Source organism: Melanerpes formicivorus, unplaced genomic scaffold, assembly GCF_026170545.1.
Source record: "Melanerpes formicivorus ecotype bairdi unplaced genomic scaffold, bMelFor1.0.p_v2 SCAF_1, whole genome shotgun sequence".
NCBI classification, from domain to species: domain Eukaryota; kingdom Metazoa; phylum Chordata; class Aves; order Piciformes; family Picidae; genus Melanerpes; species Melanerpes formicivorus.
In genome coordinates this window covers 28,654,904-28,667,473 of record NW_027142353.1, presented here as the reverse complement: position 1 = coordinate 28,667,473, position 12,570 = coordinate 28,654,904, and the positions used below count along the sequence as shown (strand labels likewise).

The 12,570-nt window shown below is 40.4% G+C and overlaps 1 protein-coding gene across 4 annotated transcripts in view; it reads left to right on the top strand.

The window, feature by feature from the left end:
- Positions 1-8,686, top strand: part of IL1R1 (interleukin 1 receptor type 1) — a 30,079-nt gene extending 21,393 nt beyond the window's left edge. For all 4 annotated transcript variants that reach the window (XM_068138199.1, XM_068138217.1, XM_068138188.1 and 1 more), the window contains exons 9-12: positions 584-729; positions 3,082-3,225; positions 4,226-4,390; positions 5,546-8,686. In XM_068138199.1, the coding sequence (XP_067994300.1) occupies positions 584-729; positions 3,082-3,225; positions 4,226-4,390; positions 5,546-5,922 (832 nt within the window). In that variant the 3' untranslated portion in view covers positions 5,923-8,686. The remainder of the gene's footprint in view (positions 1-583; positions 730-3,081; positions 3,226-4,225; positions 4,391-5,545) is intronic.
- Positions 8,687-12,570: the final 3,884 nt, after the last annotated feature.

Here is a 12,570-nt window from a genome sequence, read left to right as displayed (position 1 = left end):
TCTCTTGTCCTGTTAGTGGGCACTACTGAATGGAGCCTAGCTCCCTCCTCTCCACGCTCTCCCATTGGGTATTTGCACACATTGAACTGTCCCTGGTGCTCCACATGTGACCTCACCAATGCTGAGTAGAGGGGAAGGATGTTCTCCCTCAACCTGCTGGCAGTGCTATTCTTAATGCAGTTGAAGATGCCTGGGGGCTGATTATTCTTCCTTGGGTGCGGGACATGCATTTTTCTTTGATCTTCACGCAGTTTGTTTCAGCCCATTTCATCTCTCTGGCCGGTCAAGGTTCCTTTGGATGGCAGCATGAACTTCTGGTGTATCAGCCATCGCTTTGAGTTTTGTATCATCTGCAAACTGCTAATGGTACACTCTGTCCCACTCAGCAAAATAAAACAACCAACAGCCCAAAGTATGTGTGCTGCAGGGGTGACATTTACTGTGTTTCACTAGCTTTTTAGGTTTATAGAGGTTAAAAAAAAAATGTTGTTATATGTGTGGATAGGTGAATCTATCCCATATTAAGCACTGATACTTAAGTTTTTCTACAGATACTTCCTCTTTACCCTTTTTTTAATGACAGAAATGGGTTGCCTCATGGACTTGCAGTATCTGGAACAAAATTTAACATTTCAAAAGTGGAAATGAAGGATTATGCTCATAAATTTTTCTGTCATTTCATGTATGGTTCACAACAGTTCACAGCCTACATCAAATTGGAACGCCCAGGTAAGAGATCTCATCTTGAGGATGCGTATTTCACAGTTAGTTTGTCAGGCCCCTACTTAGAGCTAAACCTGTGTGATAGAGCACTGTGCAAAGTAGGCAATGCAGCTCAATACATTTCTCTAGAACTTTTTTTTTCTTTTAAATATTCTTAGCAAAATTATAGGAAATAACACATTTGCTTTGTCTACTCTCATTCAGTGTTTTAGGAGATATTAATGAAAGAGTTCATTTTAATTGAAGAAAATATGAGACTTCACTGGAATACTCTGCTTCATTTATACATTTCTACTTGAATGTGGATCAGAGGAGATTGTGTGTATAGAAGAGCAGTGAAAACAATTAGTTCATTTAAAGAACTTGGGGAAAGACATAACTATGTGTAGAACAGACTGTCAGAAGGACATGACTATATATGTGGACCTGGTTGTCCTGTCCTTCCGGTAACAACTAACAGGCTCAGGTTACCAGATGAAAGAAAAATACCCAACAAACTATTTGTTAGAGTTTCTCCTACTATATAATGATGATAGTGAAGGAATGAAACAAATTGCTTAGGAAGGCTATCGAGTTTCCATTACTGGTGCATGTGCTGTGTTTACCAGCAATGAGATAAGCTCATGCATGCTGACTGGGAGCATGCTGCACTTGTTGGAGATCCCAGTGTTGCACTTCAGAGGCAAGGATAAGTTTAACCTCTTGCTGATCAGCATGAAATTTTAGTAGGCTAATTTGAAGGTAAAGTTAGCTTGAAAAACTCAAATAGAAGGCTGAAGAAATTAGTTATTTTTATGTAAAAGCAGATTCACATAAAAGCAAATCACAAGATATTTTAAGTGCCTTTTTTTTAAATTTAACTGCAGCAGAGCACAGGCTGGACAGATGGGTGGAGTCCAACATGATGGCATTCTACAAGTCCAAGTGCTGGATGCTGTACTTTGGCCACAACAACCCCATGCAGAGCTACAGGCTGGGGTCGGAGTGGCTGAAAAGCAGCCAGGCAGAAAGGGACCTGGGGGTACTGATTGACAGCTGGCTGAACATGAGCCAGCAGTGTGCCCAGGTGGCCAAGAAGGCCAATGGCATCCTGGTGTGCATCAGAAATAGTGTGGCCAGCAGGAGCAGGGAAGTCATTGTGCCCCTGTACTCTGCATTGGTTAGGCCACGCTTTGAGTCCTGTGTCCAGTTCTGAGCCCCTCAGTTTAAGAAGAACATTGAGACTCTTGAATGTGTTCAGAGGAGGCAACAAAGCTGGTGAGAGGTCTCAAGCACAAGCCCTATGAGGAGAGGCTGAGGGAGCTGGGATTGCTTAGCCTGGAGAAGAGGAGGCTCAGGGGAGACATTATTGCTCTCTACAACTACCTGAAAGGAGTTTGTAGCCAGGTGGGGATTGGTCTCTTCTCCCAGGAAACCAGAACAAGAGGACACAGTCTCAAACTGTGCCAGGGAAAGCTTAGGCTCGAGGTGAGGAGAAAGTTCTTCCTAGAAAGAGTGATTGGCCACTGGAATGTGCTGCTCCAGAGGCGGTGCAGTCACTGTCCCTGGAGGTGTTAAAAACCGGATTGGATGTGGCATTTGAAGCCATGGTTTAGTAGTCATTAGCTGTTGGGTCACAGGTTGGACTTGATGATCTTTGAAGTCTTTTCCAACTTTATTGATTCTATGACCTTGTGTTGAGCTGGCTCTGTCCTATGTGAGCCTACTTGAGCAAATGCTACTCTCAAACTTGCTTTTAACTGGCCACATTGTAAACAAATAATTGACTGAAAGTGGATCTGAGCTCTAGGTTATTATGTAACTGTATGTTCTTCATAAATATTTTCAGGGCAGGATTTAAAAAATCCTTAGTTCTGTAATATGCATGAAGTAAAAAAAGCAGTTTCTGGAGGGTATTTAAGAACCACAAATCTGTTAAGACAAGCAAGTTCAATGACAGATCTTCAAAGAGGCTAGAGATAGTGGAAATGTGGTTAGTCTGGGGAGAAAAGCATAGTCATTAAATCACCTCCCTACCCCCGATTTTCTTGCTTTGTGACTGATAAAATTTTGTACAAGAATTCTCACTTTACTCCTATTGTGGGATAGATGTCAGTATTTTGGTGTTTTGGCTGAAGAGTAGCCTCATTTGTCACACTGCTAAGGTAACTTTTCTCTGAAAAATTAAAGTAGGTGTGTCAAGTAATAGTATTTGCAGAACACACATATAGAAATACTTTCAGTCCTATTCATTGCTCCTTTATAAAAATAATAATGACAAGAATTCAAGAATTTTTAATTTCACTTTTGTCTTTCTTTGGTCCTAGTGTATAACCGTGTTTTGTGTGTTTTCTCTCTTCTTATTGCACTCTCCCACAGCTTGGAACATTCAGGGTTACTTAATTGGAGGAGGAGTTTCTTTGGTGTTTTTAGTATTTTTTACTCTCTTTATCTACAAGATTTTCAAAGTTGATATTGTGCTTTGGTATCGGGATTCCTGCCATACTTTCCTGAGTAAAAAAGGTAACAACGCTGTCTGTTGTAATGAGCTTCCCCTTTCTCTTGCAAAACAGGGAGTTAACCCTGTGGAGTGTGCTTGGCCTTCCTTGGAAGGAAGGGTAATATGGTTTTAGGATGTTTAGAATTAGTTCAGAGAATGGAAGTATATAAAAAAGCAGCAGGAATAGGACCTGAAAAAAAAAAAAAAAGCTGGTGAGGGGTTTGGACACAAGCCCTATGAAGAGAGGCTGGGAGAGCTGGGGGTGCTTAGCCTGGAAAGGAGGAGGCTCAGAGGAGACCTTATTGCTGTCTACAGTTACCTGAAGGGAGGTTGTAGACAGGTGGGGGTTGGTCTCTTCTCCCAGGAACCAGCACCAGAACAAGAGGACACAGTCTCAAGCTGCACCAGGGGAGGTTTAGGCTGGGTGTTAGGAAGAAGTTCTTCCCAAAAAGAGTGATTTGCCGTTGGAATGTGCTGCCCAGGGCGGTGGTGGTGTCACCATCACTGGAGGTGTTTTAAGAAGAGGCTGACTGAGTGGGGTGCTTGGAGCCATGGTTTAGTTGATTAGGTAGTGTTGGGTGATAGGTTGGACTTGATCTCTGAGGTCTTTTCCAACCTGGTTAATTCTATTCTATTCTAAGAGGATTTGTTGTCTGAAATGTGTTGGCTTTGCTGGAATCAGCAATAAAATAAAAGTTTTAGCTAAGTAGTTTCTGGGAAGGTGTAAGAGATTGTAAGGGGCACTCCATAATAATATTGATTTGTATCTTACAATCTGATTTATTTCTCTGTGCATTACTTTACCTGTCTGCTTAGAGAAGTTAAAGAGAAGGAACTAAAAGCATGAGGTAAATGATCCAGTTTGAATGCATTTCCAACCTGCTTACTTCTATTCTAAAAGCAGGAACAGGGCCTAAACCAATGATATAAGTGGGAGGAAAATGGAGTTTAGAGATTGTTTGCTTGGTTGGTTTTGTGTTTTTAGAATCTGTTTTTATATCAGTCCTATTGCTTATTCTTTAGTTTCAGATGGGAAGATCTATGATGCTTATGTTCTATATCCAAAGAACAGAGAGAGCTGCTTGTATTCATCAGATATTTTTGCTCTGAAGATACTGCCAGAGGTCTTAGAAAGGCAGTGTGGATATAACCTCTTCATATTTGGGAGGGATGATTTACCAGGAGAAGGTAAGCTATCTGACGAGTGATAACTAATGGCAAAAAACTTGGAAAAGTATGTTTTATGAGGGGAGTTGGAGCCTATTGCTTTGAGGTGCAGGGTGACTGCTCTGCTTTTATATCTGCTTTGAAAATTGCAGTCAAACCAGTGGGATGTTCTAATGCCTTAGATCTTAGATATTACAGGTGTGGGAAAACCATACAGAGGAACACTAAGTTATCAGCAACAATCAGCTGTATCAAAGACCACTTTTCCTTAGTGAAAGTTCTTGCAAACCATTGCCTGACTTGCAATAAAAAGTGCAAGTCTGTCCCAGTTACTGCTTATATGAGGTGGAATACTGGAGAGTCTTTTGAATCTTTCCTGGTCTTACAACTTTGAAAAGACAAGGCTGAAATTGAATACACTTGCAGAGTAGGCCTCAATTAGAAGATTTTGGTGTTTGCTTTTTGTTTTTTCCCTAAAATAAAAAGGTGTGTGTGTGTGAAGTAACCTATGTGGGGTGGTTCATAGATCACCTTTTTTACATCTGGAGGCTTTAGGCAGTGGTTTAAGAAGAAAGAGTTTCCTGAGAAGTAGAATCTAAAGTGCTGCTTTCTTTTTCCACCTTGGAAAATAAAAGCATTGTCTGGAACACCATGGAAGGGAGGATTCTTTGCTTTCTCTTTCACCTACATGTTGTTACCGTAACAACAACAAAAAAACCCCATAGCAGAACAAACTGTTAAAGAAGCAATGTTTCTAGTTTTATCTAGGCCTATGGTTTTGGAACTTGTTCATTTCTTTGAAATCGCGCCTGAGATGCTAATAAAATGGCATTGGTGAGATAAGTAGGAAATGGTTGGTAGATCTTCTCTGTTCATGTAGAAATAGAATAGAGACATGCAGTCTGATGGGGTCAAACTGTGTTGCTTTGGACAAATCTTTTCTTGGCTAACCCAGTGTAATTGCTTGCATGCTGTTTTCCTGTCCCTGTATGTGAGGTAGAGTGTGTTGGATGAAATGGCAAACAATGAATGAACCGGCTGCAACATTTTGGTGAAAAAACAAAACCGACAAACCACCACCAAACCAAACTGCCTCCTTTGCCCCTCCCCCCCCAAAAAAGAATCCCAAACAACCCCATACAGCCTTAATTTTGCACCTCTTTTTTTTTTTTTTAGCTGTGATCAGTACTGCTGATGAAAAAATCCATCAAAGTAGAAGACTGATAATTGTTTTAGTTCCAGAACCCTCCTCTTACAATATTTTGGAAGATGTGTCTGAAAAGCAGCTAGCCATGTATAATGCTCTTATTCAAGATGGTATTAAAGTAATTCTCATTGAACTTGAAAAAATACAAGATTATGCAACCATGCCAGAATCCATCCAATATGTTAAGCAAAAGCATGGGGCTATCCGATGGAAAGGGGACTTCTCCGAAAGGTCTCACTCAGCAAGTACCAGATTCTGGAAGAAAGTGCGCTACCAGATGCCATCCAGAAGAAACGGAACTTCACCAGGATTGCATCTGTTACCAAAACACTTCAGTTCTCCATAGATAACAAAAGAAACATGACATGCAATGACTAGTTCTGTTCACAGTCAGTGATGGGGTTGATTGAAGGTCACATGCATCTGTTCCTTGCAGCCAATCTCATCCAAATGTTCTGGATTGAAGGTACTACAACTTTGTCTACAGACGTGAATTATTTGTTTCTTCTGGCCAGAACAACAGAATGCCTTGAAATGTTGCCAGTGATGACATGAAGCTGCGTAGGAAGTACAGGAGGCCTTTTCCAATAATTGCACTATCATTTGGTGGAATTCTTTTGGTATTAAAAATGGAAGAAGAAGGGAAAAAAAAAGGGGAAACCTGAGTCTTTGCAATTAAAGGTTGAATACGAAGGAAAATCTATGAATTATAATGGTGATATTATGTAATGGGCATGGTTGATGCCCATGAATGCCTTTTTTTTTTTTTTAAATGAAATGACACAAAACTTTTCTTTGTTACCAGTATGTTATTGATAGGTTGGACATGATGATCTTGAAGGTCTCTTCCAACCTGGTCTGGTCTGTTCTATTCTATTCATCTTGTTCAGTGTTCTGGAAAAGATGAATCCCTCTGTGTTACTGCATCAGTCTGTTATTGTCCCAAGAGAAAAGGTAAGAGAGAATCCCAGCCTCTCAAAATTGCAATTGAACTGAAAGCATAAATACTCTTCCCTGATCTTTTTTACATTTTAAAGAACTGTGCAAATTTTAGTCACCTATCCCACAGAGACATCATAAAAATGTCATTGTAACGCTGTCCTGAGTAAAAAAAATTAATCTCCAGAGGATTTTTGTTGTCCAGTTAAGTGGCTTAGTGTATTTGCTTATATTTTACCTAAGTGGAACAATTAGCTAGTGACACTGACTCAATGATGGAGAGCACAGGATGGCTGGCTTCATCTGCCTCCAGATCAAGTGGCTTTGAGGCACTTCTTGTGAGTCGCTGTTGCTGAAGGAGAGCAGGTCTTTCCTTCTGTTCCCAGCCACAGTGCTGGCTCTAGCACTTGTCAGCTCTATAAGCTGAAGCTGGCTGACAGACTAATGTGACAGAAGTAATTTCCTTGGTATAGTTTCCTCACAGATTAATGAGTTTATCTGGTTCCCAGAGAGTCCAGTGGGAGGTGGGAGTAGCAGCTTTCAAACAGCTCTTTGGGAAGGGAAGTTGTTAAAACTTGCTGAGTGTGTTGAATTCTTTCCCTTTTTTAACAATATTATGTATACCACAATTATTAACTCTGAAGTTATGTTTGACTTGTATGTAGGCAGCAATATAGTTTGTAGTGATCAATTAGTTTTTGTGAGGGAATGGATTTGATTGATTTAAAAAAAAAAAAACATAACACCAAATCTGTATAATGCCAGGTTTATAGCTCTGAATATAGGAGCAGGAGATGCAAGAGCCAAATCTCCTGTATGTTTCAGTGTGTCCTTGAAAACAAACTGTATTTTAAAGCTATGAGCTCTAGTTGTATATGGAAGCTTCAGGATTTGACTGTTACTACCTTTCACTGCTGCTTGCAGTTCTGAGTTCCCATGTGTGTCCTATCAGCATCTCTATTGAAGCACTCTTTTCTCTCCCGATTCAAACTTCAGTCTGTCATTTCCCAAGCAGCTCTCTTATCTTGAAACAAGCAATTTGCTATTGTATCAAGCTCTGTCACTCTCTGAGCTGTCCTTGAAGGCTGTTGCTAGTGCAGTGTTAGGGAGAAATTTTTCCTTTGACGTCTCCACTTTTTCTTCTGAAAAAAAACTTCATGTTCTGCATCCTTCCAAATTTGTCTACTTGTTTTGACAATGCAGTGTTGTCTTTTTCTTTTTTCATGGCTCAAGTATTTATCTTCTTATGCCTCCATCCTCAACCAAACAAAATTGAATGTGAGATACCATCCTGTGGAAGAACTGCCCAGGGAATATGGGATGGTGTGACCCTTGTGTTGCTCCTGCTAAGTGACAAAACCAATGGAAATGGGTTACTCTACTAACTAAAGTGCTTTGGTTACCTTGGTGTATGCAGGAAACTTGAAACTCTGCTCTGAGAGACAATACCTTCTGAACTTTGTGACTTGAGTGTGTTCTTGACTAGGATGGAATAAGAATCTCTTAATCTTGGGATGAGAGGGGAAAAAAAGTGAATTTGAAATGTCAGACTGTTTCAAACTGTCATGGTACTGGAGTGTTTTATTGATGACTGTATATCCTGTATGTATAGACCAAGGCATGTGGTTACATTCTGTTCTCATTCTGTATTTTAGACACAAGTGTCTAAAGTGCCTAGAGACCCATTTGAGCAAGGCTAATTGTTCCAATTCACATCAATAGAAGATTTGAGTAGGATGGAAGCTGTACAGTTTGATCACAGAACTCTTCTGTGATCAAGAGATCAAGAACCCTGTATCAAATGTGAAGACTAGACACCAGAATTACAGTATTTGTACTCTGAGGACTAGGGTATAATACTGACTTGGGGCTTCCACCTTGACAGCTCACAGTATACAAGCCAGCCAACAGAGTTTCAGTGATCTCAGGCCTCCTGAATTGTTTTTGCTGACTGGAATAGACTGAATGAAAAACTGCTACTTGTTATCCCTACCTTTAGGGATAGAAAAGTTATTTTACTGAGCCAAAATACTGTTTTAAAAAAATAAAATTGTTCCTTTTATATTTATATGTGATACTAACGTTTTCATGTGTATTACATAAAGGCACTTTGTAGAAAGCTCCATTTTTTTAATTCAATAAAGGCACTACATTTTTTTTTTCTTAAGTCACTGATGGTTTGTTAACTTATTACTCCACTAAAGCAGGTGGAGAGTGAAAAACAGCGAACAGCAGCCTTGACTTGAAGTGTATTCAGACTGCTATATTCATTCTGACTGCTGAATGTGTGTGGGGAAAAGGGCCTCATTAACTACTGTGTTAATCTGGTCTTGGCTCAACCTTAGCCCTAGCCGCTTTACCCTGCTTGGACAAATGAGAGCTGTGAGCTCTGTTCTGCGCTCTCCTTGCAGTGATGTGAAGCAAGCTAGGGCAGCCCCAAGGCTGCTGCTGCCGCCTTTCTTTCTGGGACCTGAATGGTCCCCAGCAGTGCCTCTCTGAGCAACCTACTGCAGCTCCTCAAGAGCTGGGGGAAATGCAGGAGAGCTCAAACCGGGGATGTGTGAAGGGCTTCTCAGCAGAAGAGGAGAGGCTGCCTTCTCTGCTTGTCTCCTTGGGCAAGCCCTGACTTGCTAATTTGCTCAAGGAAAGCAAGGGCCTTGGCAGTGTGGTTGGGGAGTTGGTATTGCACAAGACCTCAAGTTGATTAGGGAGGGGCTTTGATTGTTTTGAGCTTGAAAATTGTTACTGAATACCATTTCTGGCTTCCTAGCACGTGTAATTCCTGCTCTGTTTACTTGCTGGTTTAATCCTGGGCTTATTGTTCCATGCAAAATAGGTAAGTAGGTAAGAAAGCCATTTGAGTTCTCTGAAATGAGTTTTTAAATACTTGTATAACACTTGCAGTAGCTGCTGAACCAACAATTTCTGTTAACTTCTGTTAACTCCAGCAGCATTAAGTCTAATTCTGTATTTTATATCAGCATTTTCATGTGAAATTTTCCAGATGAACTATTTTCAAGACCTATATTGATAATGCTTTTGGTTGTTTTCTGGCCTAATCTATACTATACACCTATCTACAGCCCAGGTAAGGGTTCAGGCTGTAAAATAATGTATGTTTGAAGGTCCTATGTATTTGTTGCTTCCCCTTAGGAAGGAGATCACTATAGGCATTGTTTTCATGCTCACAGCAGCACAGCACAAATTCTTTTTAAATGGGAGATGGTGGATGATTTGCTTCTGCTAAGGGGCTCTTCATTCCTGACCTCTTCCAAGATATGGCACCTTTCAACTAAGTTTCTTTCAAGATGGGTCTTGAAAGTCTGCAGAGAAGGAGACTCCACAACCTCTCTGGGGAGCATGTTCCAGTGCTTCATGACCCTTACAGTAAAGAAGTTGTTCTTCATGTTGAGGTGGAACTTCTGTGCGGTAGTTTACATCCATTGCCCTTTGTCATATCACAGGGCATGAGTGAGAAAAGTCTACCCATGTGGCTCAAGTGTTTGGAGCTTGTCTTCAAGTTTTGTCTCTTCTAAAAGTCATCAGTTCTATAAGTTCCATGCTTGCCTAGTGATGTAAAGTATGGGGTTGAGAGAGAGATGGACTCTAAATGCACTTCCCTGCTCCAAATTAAAATGCTAATACAGTCACATGCATAGGCCAGAAGGAGATAAATATAGGTGAAAAGGGCAAGTTGTCAGTATTATAAATTGGGGAATATGGGTGATCACTACCAAAGGGTGCAGAAAACCAATTTTGTGGTAATGAAAGTAACAGTATCAATTCATTGGTGCCATGGTCTAGTCATGAGGTCTGTGGTGACAGGTTGGACTCGATGATCCTCGAGGTCTCTTCCAACCTTAGTGATACGGTGAAATTCCTTCTAATTAAAAAAGGATTGAATTATTTGTTGTGGGTATATTTCTCCCTTCATTGGTCTTACAACACTTATCAAACAATTAAAGGAGATTGGTGGGGCCATCCAATGGAAGAAGGACTTCACAGAGATAGCAGTTCAGATGGGATGTTGAGCCTTAAATCTGACCTAGTGGAAGACATCCCTGTCCTTGGCATGGGAGTCAGAACTAGATGGTCTTTAAGGTCCCTTCCAAATGAAACTATTCTATGACACTTTATTCAGCAAATACAACATTTTGGAAAAATGCAATATATCAAATGCTACACCTAAGTCCAGTCCTCATTTGGAGAGAAGTGGCTTGCTTTCAACACCTTACCAGTTGCCGAAAAATAAGCCATGACATGATCATTGTTCTGCTGCAATCCAATTTCAAAGATGGCACTGGGGAGTTGAGTCAGAGCCCTCCCTGTGCTAATTACAACACATCTTTCTAGCTTGGAGCTTTTTGATGCACACACACACCCCAAAAAAATTTAAAAAAGTACATTCCTCTGCACAGATTTGACCAGGTGGATGTTTGGAAAACTCTTTGCTTAGCATCATCTTCACTGCTGGAGCTGGTGGTTTTTGGTCTCCTTTGAAGTGTTCCTGGCAACCACATGAAAAATTTGTGCAGACTGTTGTCAATGTCTGCTTTCCTCAGACAAGTGGTTTCTCTGCTCTTCCCTGCAATTTCTGCCTTGTGGCTGCCGTGTTCTGTATGTTTCTGTCTCACAGAATCCAGCCATTCCTATTATTTGTTCAGCCTTACCATCTGTTTTTTTCCTAAATCCTGATTCATATCAAACACTGAGGAGTTGAATGATTGTTCTTATTTTACCTGTCCATTTTGATGTCCTTTATACCAGAAACATATAATGAATATATGAAAAGAAACCCAAACTGTATACAGCAGAACATCCAGTATGTATGTCTCAGAATTCTTCCAAAAAATGATTTTTTTTAATATGAGTGCTTCTAGATGAATATTGTAAAGCAGATTAGGGAGCACCTCACTTGCCTTTAAGTTAATCAGAGTTAACTCATAGATGTTTATTGGTGGTGCAAAGTAACTAGACAGAAACTAGAAATCTTGCATAAAAATTATTTGACCTAATGCAGAGAATAAGAAACATTTCCAAAATGAGATGTAGACATAATTGCTGATTGAAGAGAGACTAGCTGACTGCACAAATCCTGCTGAGCCAGAAATTAATTCATTCTCTGTGTTCCTCCCAACAGCACAACACCTGGAGCTGTTACAACATGCCTCCAACCAGCACTACATACCCTGCATTGATGGAGGACAACATGTGCAGGTATTATGGGATGTAATATCCTCTATTTGCTTACCTGTGGGTACCACATGGAGGGCAGGATGGTTTATAAATACAATACCAGAACAATCAAATGTATTTTAGGTACTATACAGGGATAGAGTATGAAAGTTTTACCAGAAGTAAATGAGAAATCTGGGTGGAAGGAGTAGGACTTTTGGATCATTCTCCACAGTTTTTGCAGAATGTTTGTAATTTGCTTAGCAAATGTTTTTATAATGTATTGTAAAAAACCATCAATGTCTGCCTTGATAATTCTAGAAGGTCCATGATTGCTGTCTTCTTTGAGCTGTCTGCTCTCTTCTATCTTCGTATCCATTTTAGTTGTTAGTCAACAAAACAGTGCAGCCTTAAAAATGCCCATATCAGATTATTTATTCATCAGGATACATTTCAAGAGCTTCTGCTTTGAAGAACTCGACTCCAGCTGTGGTATCCTAGTGAAACAAAGAAGAAACACCAAAATGAAAGGAACAGCCACAAACTAAATAACATCTAAATTATATTGGGGATGCTTAGCAGTTGTTAAATTGTAGGCAAAAATTTATGGGCTAAATGGGACTAAACTTTTATGTTTAAGCTTCTGCTCCAACTATCTCAGTGACAGGTGCTAGTCCGGGGAACTTAGACCAAGCTGTCAGAGTAGCCTGTCGAAGAAGCAAATAAAAGGAGTGACATCCCTGAGATGCTCCTGCCAACAATCCCCACAGTCCTGACAGCATCTTTATCTTCCACAGTGGCACAGACTCTTGGACCAAGGCAATTTGCAGCTGCACATGCTACACAACCAACCAATCACAGTTGTGTTCGCCTCCCGCCC